General features: G+C 37.1%; 1 protein-coding gene across 1 annotated transcript in view; it reads left to right on the top strand.

The window, feature by feature from the left end:
• Positions 1 to 9,348, top strand: part of pcsk2 (proprotein convertase subtilisin/kexin type 2) — a 57,104-nt gene that overhangs the window by 21,299 nt on the left and 26,457 nt on the right. The window contains exons 6-7 of the mRNA XM_016527018.1: positions 3,029 to 3,105; positions 8,391 to 8,483. Coding sequence (XP_016382504.1) covers positions 3,029 to 3,105; positions 8,391 to 8,483 — 170 coding nt within the window. The remainder of the gene's footprint in view (positions 1 to 3,028; positions 3,106 to 8,390; positions 8,484 to 9,348) is intronic.

Below are 9,348 nucleotides of genomic sequence, written 5' to 3'. Positions count from 1 at the left end.
ATATCTCTTTGGGTTTGAGACTTTAGTCTTTGCAACTTTAGGGATCTTATCTATGCAAGAACAGCTTGTAACACTCCAAAGAGAAAGGAAAATTTGAAAACGCATCATATGACCCCTTTAAGTTAAGTCTGTAAAACCTAAAATGTTGCTACCACAGCTGCCAGTATCTAACTACCGTAAACGTCACAGATGTTTTTTTTTTTTTTACAGTGCACTTACGAAAACTAACAAAAACTAACAAAAACACACCTTGGCTTGATGTAGCCTAGTAGAACATAGTTAGAATTACCTGAAATGCAATACATGGGGGCAAAAAAAATCCCTGTATGAGTTTTTGTCTTATATTTATATATATATATACAGTACATATATATATATATATATATATATATATATATGATAGAGTTAAGCAATATGACGAGCAAGGGTGCCGTTTTTTTGTGGAATGTCAGCAAGATTAAAAATGTGATTGATTATATGAAACACACGAATAAACAAGTTAATATTGTGACTTACATTTTAGACACAATATTGTCTGATTTTGCTCTTTTTTGCCATCAATAATAGTGCCAAACAAAGCCATGGTTTTTGATAGTCCACTTTAAACATTCTATGAGTAACTTTGCAACTACATGTCATTAGAGTATTAGTGGACCGTTAGGTTAGGGTTAGGGTTACTAGAATAAATTTACATGTAGTTGCAAAGTTACTTATAGTCAGTAGAATGTCTGACCATCAAAATAAAGTGTAAGCAGATATTAAAAGACAGTCTAATACTGTAATGACTGCTAGTTGACGTGTAGCTGCAAAGTTACTTATAGTTAGTAGAATTTTTTAAAGTGGACTGTCAAAATAAAGTTTTAACAAAGCCACAGCAGAACCATTATGTGTCTCTGAGCGAAATGCAGTGGTGTTTTGTTACTGAATAAATTTGCTTTTCTGAACTTGAGGAAAAGCGTTGTGAGTTGTGAGTTAGTGGTCCACGACAGGCATTAAACCAGTCACAAAAACACACTGAGCAAAATACTGTCTAGCTGATTTTGACAAAATCCCGGAAAAAAATATAGATTTTTTTTTGGCAGTATCGCACGCCTAAGTCTGATAAATGTCAACAGAGAGAAACCTGACCCAACAATTCTGATTGTTCTTGGCAGCCAATAATTAAAAGCTCTGAACATTTGTGGCTGGATAAGGGCATACTGTAGGTCATCACCTACCAGACATGTTCATTGCATACATTTTGGCTTTTCCTAATAGTTAACATTTAGCTGATGCTCAGAACAACAACTCCTTGAAGAAATTCTCGTCACCTTGTCATAAATACATTACTCATCAATGGTTCCACTAGGAGACTCATTTCCACTAGGATCTCATTTTTGAGGGTCCAGTGTCCATGATCTGCATCATCTCTAGACGGGCAGAATGAAAACCTCCCCCAAGCAATCCCGTCCTCCCAGTTACCTGCTCCAAACACGTCATTAAGCCGGGCCTGGGGAACGAAAGGCCTTCCTTTTGTCTCCCACTGAGTCATCCTGGTAAATGCCAGACTGCATCCTCATCAACCTGGAGCCACTGACTCCCCAAGTCAAGCATCTTTTCAACTCTGGCCTAACGAAGGCGGCACTCGGGCTCTCCGGGTAATGAATGCTCCGGGTAATGAAAGAGCATATGGCGGCCCAGACCGTGCTGAGAAAAGCTGCTAAGACCAGAGCGACAGAACGAGCGTCCATTGATGAGTGAGACTGGGGAAGGTTCTCCGGAGATTTCTGTCTGCCTCTGCTGGATCCGCTCTGAAGATGAGTTCACTGGCTGAATTTATGACAGATGTTTATGGCTCCTGCGTCTTTCCTCGTTTTAGGACTGGGTTGTATATTCTGTGTGACAGTGGATAGAGAGATTTCACATCTTTTATGCTGTGGTAGATATGTCTGAATGGCCATCAGGACACAGATTTATACAAGAATGTGATGAAGAAACACGGAGTAACGCCAAGTTTTTGCACTGATGCCAGACTGTATACATGTATACAATGCCATATAAAGTTTTAATGTATTTAAAAAGACGTTTCTTATGCTCATCAAGGCTGCATTTATTTGATTAAAAAAAACAGTAATATTGTGAAATATGAATGCAATTTAAAGTAACAGTTTTCACATTTTAAATTTAAAAAAAAAAATACAATTTATTTCTTTGATACAAATCTGAATTTTCAGCATCATTACTCCAGTCTTCGGTGTCACATGATCCTTCAGAAATCATTCTAATATGCTGATTTATTATCAATGTTGAAAACAGTTGTGCTGCTCAAATGTTATTTTTTTGGAACCTGTGATAGTTTTTTTTCAGGATTCTTTGATGAATAAAAAAGTTAAAAAGAACAGCATTTATTTTAAATAGAAATATTTTGTAATAATATACTATACCATTCAAAAGTTTGGGGTCAGTCATTTTATTTATTTTTTTGGAAAAAAAAACTTTTATTCAGCAAGGATGTGTTAAATTGTTAGAAAAGAACAGCAGTGTGTGTATATATACATATATATATATATATATATATATATGAACAACATGAAGTTTTAGTTTGCTTGAAATAGAATTAAACATTTTTAATTTACTGGATTATATTAAATGAGTCTTAACATTTGTTCACTGAATTTTAATGCATTGTTATACCATCACTTTGACCCAATACTCATACAGTGTTATTCGATTTTTTCAAATCTCAGACAGACCAGAATAAAGTTCCTCACGTAATTTAGGTTTCAGTGGTGTGTTTCCCGCTGTGCTCAAACCTATTACTTATGAGAGCGGGTGGATAGTTAATTAATGAATAGCTAGACGGATGCTTGATGAAGGGCAACGGAAACACACAGGGGTGTGAGCACAATGGAAATTCCAGAGTTGGTTTCAAAATAATGAATGACTAATTATTTAAATGAGGCTCATTGTTTGTTTTGACATAATTGGCACTAATTTGTAAGTCTGCAAAGCTTGATGATGGATGTTTTATTTCTTGTCGATGTTTCAGAATGCAGAAGCCAGCTTTGACTTCAGTAGCAACGACCCGTACCCGTACCCGCGCTACACGGACGACTGGTTTAACAGGTAATGAGCTCAGCGTCGCGCCGCTGGACTCGCCTCTGTTTCCTGCAGGTGATAGAGCGGGGCAGTGTGACAGCATGGACTGTGTGAATACAGTTCTGATGTGCCATGTGTGTTTGAGTGGATATCAGAATGATTTTCATGTGAAAGTAGCAAGAAACAGGAGGTCATGTGAGAATATGGAGTGGGCACAATGCACAGCTTATGCAGCGTTGCAGGTTTATATTTACTGTTTTACAACTTTGAATGTGCCTCATCTAATTGGATTTTTTTATTTTTTTTTTACCACTAGTTTTAGTTTTTAGTCTTTTTTTTTTAACTTGTGTTGCATATTGTGAAGCCTTTTTAAAAAAAATGTTTTCAACCTCCAAATTAAAAATATAAACCAATAAACACAAGATTAACTTTAAGATAATAGACTCTCTCTCTCTCTCTCTTTCTCTATGACTTTCTATATTCAAAAAATATATCATTATTTGTTATTTATTTTACAGTAGCATTGAATTTGGGTTAGTAAGATTTTAAAATTCTTTTGAAAGAAGTCTCTTACCAGTATCTGCTCAATAAGGCTGTTTTTATATGACCAAAAATACAGTAAAAAACAGCAATATTGTGAAAAAGTATTACAAAATGATGTATATATTTGATATTGTTCATATGTTTTATATATATATATATATATACATACATACATACATACATACACACACACTGCCATTCCTTTCTAACAATATGTCATAATTTTTCACAGAATTAAAATAACTGTTTTCTATGTGAATCAATGTTAAAATATAATTTATTGCTGTGATCAAAGCTGAATTTTCAGCATCATTACTCCAGTCTTCAGTGTCACATGATCTTCAGAAATCATTCTAATATGCTGATTTGCTGCTCAAGACACATTTCTAATTATTATCAGTGTTGAAAACAGTTGTGCTGCCCAATATTTTTGTGGAAACAGTGATGCATTTTATTTTTCAGTATTCTTTGATGAATATAAAGTTCAAAAGAACAGCATTTATTTGGAATATAAATATTTTGTAAGATTTTAAATGTCTTTAGTTACTTTTGATCAATTTAATGTGTCCTTGATGAATAAAACTATTTTTTAAAATATAATTTTAAAGGGGCAGTTAGCAATTTCTGAGAAACGCTTTTGAAAGTGGATCGGACCAAGCACCAAAACACACTTGTAGCCAATCACCAGTAAGGGGCGTGTCCAGTAGTGATGGGGGAGGTGCCTGTGTTTAATAGCTTGTTCAGAAATTTGGGGGCAGAGGCAAGATAGGGGTGTGATTCTTTTGGGTAAGGGCATGTTTGGATTGGTGATTTCAAATATCAACAGCATTTCTCAGAAATCGCTTACTGCACCTTTAATACTATATATTTTAAAGTATAAAGAGAGAGAGAGAGAGAGAGAGAGAATCGTATTGACCTCAAACTTTTAAACAGTAGTTTACACTACATGCCATATAAGATATAAGATTACTCATAGCATGCTGAAGGATTTTGCTCGAGCCGCTCTCACCCCTCGTAGGCAGGCAGTGCATTGACCTGCAACTGTGTTTCTCAGCAGTTTCAATGAAGGACTCCTTGCCTCTCTGTATTGATTTTCCTTACACGTAGCCCCATTAAGTCATCTCTGACTGGCTCTCAGCCCAGCTGCATTAACACAGCAGTTGTGGCACAGTGTGCTGAGCCTTTCCTTCTGCACTCTTATCAGAGCAGTGTAGGACTGACCAAAACCGCCCAGAGGTGAAGATTAAGAGCAAAACTGTGCCATCATGTCATGCCGTGTTTCAAAACCAGAGCCAATGCTAACTCTGATTCAGTATTCAGGAGATTTTACTTCACAATAAATTTTAATTAATGCTTTGTGTGATGCAAATAGTTAAATCAATGCTTTCCTCTATTCTCTCTGAATAAATCATTTGATGCTGCGCATGCTGAGACTAAGCAAATCAGAGATGTGTGTATGTGAGTGAGGGTGTGTGGACAAAAAAGGAACAAAAATCTCACCATAAAATACAGTCCAGTTGATCATACTCTGGACCTCGCTGCTCAAGAGTGTGATGGACTTCTCTTTAAATCTCTGAGCCAAACTGGATGTGTTATTATTCAGGTAGCTAGCCATAAACATGTCAACAGTTTAAAGGAATAGTTCACCAATAGAAAATTGGCTGAAAATGTGCTTACCTTCAGTTTTGATGAGTTTTTTTGTTCATCAGGTTTGGAGAAATGTAGCATTGCATCACTTGCTCACCACTGGATCCTCTGTGGTGAATGGGTGCCGTCAGAATGAGAGTCCAAACAGCTGATAAAACATCACAATGATGTTGGATTTGTTTCTCACAAACACGCAGGTTTTGGCTTCTCAAGCCGTTAATCGATGGACTGGAGTGCTGTGGATTACTGGTGGATTATTGTAATGTTTTTATCAGCTGTTTGGACTCTCATTCTGACGGCACCCATTGACTGAGCAAGTGATGCAATGCTTCATTTCTACAAATCTGACGAAGAAACAAACTCATCTACATCTTGAACGGCCTGAGGGTGAGCACTTTTCCAGCATTTTTTTTTTTTTTTGGTGAGCTATTCCTTTATCTATTCTCTTTAAACTGTCTGTCATGACTGCAAGAAGGTCTGAAAGAGAACTAACAGTAGATGAAGACGGGTTAAATGCTAATGTCTTTGAGACACTTTGATACATTTCCTAAAGCAATGGCAAAGCTTGCAGCTAGAAGCTTTTGAATTTACATAGGCAAAAACATTAAAAGCATAAAAAACATGAGTAGTAAAAATGCACCAACTAAGAAACAAACAAACTATTAAACAAAAAAAATCAACAGATAAATGCATTGAATATTTTTAATACTATATTAAACATTATGTATTTATCTGTTGAATTGTTTTTGTTTGTTTGTAGTTCAGTTTCTCATGATTGAGTGTCACATTTGGAGCCCCTTAAAGCAGCTTGTCTACAAAAGTGTGTAATTTCTGTGCCACTAGCAACAGTCATGAAAATAATGCCGTTTTCAAACAGGCTTCTGGATCCCCTGTTATTGGTTGGACAAATATATAGCCCCACCCCAAATTCATGCCATTGGTTGAGAGACAGTGTTTCTGATACTCAAACAATAATATTTCAGTAGAGATGCAGAGTCAAAACGGTTATACTTTTTACAGCTAGAGAAATAAGAAATGAGACTGGAAAATGACATTTAACTGAGCACAATCCCTTCTGCTCCTGTAAAGGCACATATAGTGCTATATTCACCATACTTGCCTGATTAAACCTTATTAAAAAGCAATATTCATTCAAGAGAGCCAAAATTCCCAGCTAGATCCAAAACCACAGGGTAGATGTTTTCTTGGCTTGGACGCAGAGCTGTTTATTGTGGAGGTTTGTGCATCAGGCAGCCTACGCTTTGCAAGATATTTCTCCTGCAGACAGTATGCATGGAGGACAGAAGGTGCCCTACGGGAGGAAGGTCAGTGAAGACTGGCAAGCCTTCTGTCAGCGTGCCGCACTGCTCAAACAGCACACTATCACACCTTCAGAGACCAAAGACACACTGTAACAAATGCTAATAGTTGCTGTTTTTTATGGGAATTTCTTTTAGTAGTAGGTAAAGGACAGTACATGCTTTGATTTGTGATGATATCTGTGCCTTTCTGGTTTAAAACATGTACTATTATAAAAACGGTATTTATGATCAAACTTCAGGTTCATGATGACAAAAAACAAACAAACAAACAAACAAACAACAACATGTCAGATCGAGGTCAGGTGACCAGCCTTATTATACAAGGCTTTCTTAGTACTGGTTAATCTTTCTCAGACTAGTTGATTTTGAAAATATTTAGTAGCACACATCCCTAGTTACCACACAAATGACATAACCTGCATTGGTTTCTGAGTTCAAGTTTGAATACAGCTAAACCTTGGCATAATTGATATTGTGTACAGTGCACATCAAGGACAGACCCAATCTAATAGAAGGAAGACAAGTGGCTCTTGTGTTTTTCCAGTGTCGGTTGCGTGTGTGAAGCATGCTGGGGCATAATATCATCCGAGCTGCAGACTCACAGCATAATCAGACGCTTATATATATATAGAAACGCTGTCTGTCTGAGTGCAGGGGAGGAGGACGCATTGCTGTGGTTCTTCCTGAGGAGTCTCTGTTCTTCAGACCATTTTGGCAGCTCGTCTTGTGCGTTTGTGAGTTGTTATTTAAGTAGTGAAAGGGTCAAAATCAATAATTTCATTTACATGCACATTAATTCAGATTAATATCGGAATATCATCATTTTCTGATCACCCAAGTGCTGTGACTCTATTACTATTCCCCAGTTAAGCCAATATTCCAGTTTCATTTAGAAATATAACTGTTGGTAAAAAGGTAAACATCTTTTTGCCAATAATTAATATTAAATTATGTATCCATACAAAAGCCTTGCTACATGATGCAGGCAATTTCTGACAGACAGATTTGGACTATGCGCATTTAGAGAAATATATATTGCAATGGAGCAAGTAAGCATATTTATCTGAATAATGGCCTTAATGAACATAATATATATTTTGTTTTGATGAGGAACTGAACAAAATTGTGGTTATTTACTGAAAGTCTTGCCCTCCATTGTAGCTTTCAGTTCTCATACATGGATTCAAACTTGCCATATCATTATTGGGTACTAGACTTTTGAGAACCACTGACAGCTCTCATCACTGACTTCAGACCTTTTAAATCTGAATATATACATATTTTGCAAAGCAATTGTGTAACAAAGTCAATGTCTTGAGAAGGAAGAGGACGGGGTCGGCTTGACTGCTGCTGGGGTTTTTATTCAGCTTCAAACAAAGTAACACAGAACGTCGCGCTACCAGCGCTCAATATAGCACAATTGCACAGGCACAATCACGCTCGCAGGGCTCTCCAGAGCAGGCACAGTCTCTGAATTCATTGAACCAATTTGTGGCGAGGGGGGCATGGTTCAGCGATGGGAGAAGGTTTGTTTCTCCCATCACTAGTTTGAGCTTCAGGAAGATTAATATCAGGCTTATATGTGATTTTATGACATAAATGCTTATTTCACAAACCCAACTTGTCTAACTTATCTATTTTCTTCTTTTTTTTCCCCCCTATGGTTTTGACTGGTCCTGCACCCACTCGATTGTTTTAGGGATGTTTATTTTTATATTTAGCTGTTCTATATTTTATATTTAATTGTTCTATCACGTGAAACCATTGTGAAATCTGTGATCTCTGAATTGTGTTTTTCAGTCATGGCACCAGGTGTGCTGGAGAGGTGTCTGCGGTTTCAAACAACAACATCTGTGGGGTGGGCGTGGCCTACAACTCCAAGGTAGCAGGTATGTTTCTGACAGTGATGACCTCATAATAACTTTAATGTTCCTAACAACCGCGTCTCATTTGAGATGTCAAGCGACTCGTCTTGAAAGTCGATCAGAGTAGGCGTCACAGTCAAGGGAGGAACCCGAAAAGCGCTGTCAAGTCAGACAATAGGCACTTGTCATAGTACCCAGCTGATAAACTTTCAGTGGATGCAGTTCAAATAGTGCTGCTTTTATTCTTTTGCTTTTGTTCTTATCATTTAATTTCCCCCAAAAAATCTGTCCTGATCTGTTTTTCATCCATTTTAGATTTCAGAAAAATCACATATCCTACACTGTGTGTACACAGACATTATTCACTCATATATATTACTGATATTAAAGTGCTAAAAATGTAGTCAAAGTGTCACAGCTGTTGTAAAGGTATTCTGTGTCGTTGTGCTTTTGTTTTGTAATGTGGACTTGTAGTTTGTAGTCATGTTTCAGTTTCGTGTTCCCCTCGTTAACCCCTGATCATTTGCTCCTGTTAAGTCTTTTTACTCTGTGTATATAATGGTGCGTTCAAGTCATGTCGGATAGATCGTATTTATGAGTTGAACGCACATGAACGCCACCACAAAGTCATTATTACGAGTGGGAAACTCGAAATTTTCTTTAAGCCCCGAGTTTCCGAGTTGGGGGCGTGTCAATGCGAAACATGGCAATCGATGGATGCAACGTCTGTAGTTGACGGTACATTTTTGTTTAAATTGATAGTTTAGTGGGTTGTCAGTGACAAGTAGCCTACTGTAGAACTGCATGTCTGACAGAGGGAGACAGAGAGATTGCCAAAGTAAAACATAAATCACAATACTTATAGGTATTAAGCAGTGACATTGTCAGGCTTT

The sequence above is a fragment of the Sinocyclocheilus rhinocerous genome, unplaced genomic scaffold, assembly GCF_001515625.1.
Source record: "Sinocyclocheilus rhinocerous isolate Xijiao unplaced genomic scaffold, SAMN03320098_v1.1 scaffold1813, whole genome shotgun sequence".
NCBI lineage: Eukaryota > Metazoa > Chordata > Actinopteri > Cypriniformes > Cyprinidae > Sinocyclocheilus > Sinocyclocheilus rhinocerous.
This window is presented reverse-complemented; position numbering and strand designations above follow the sequence as displayed.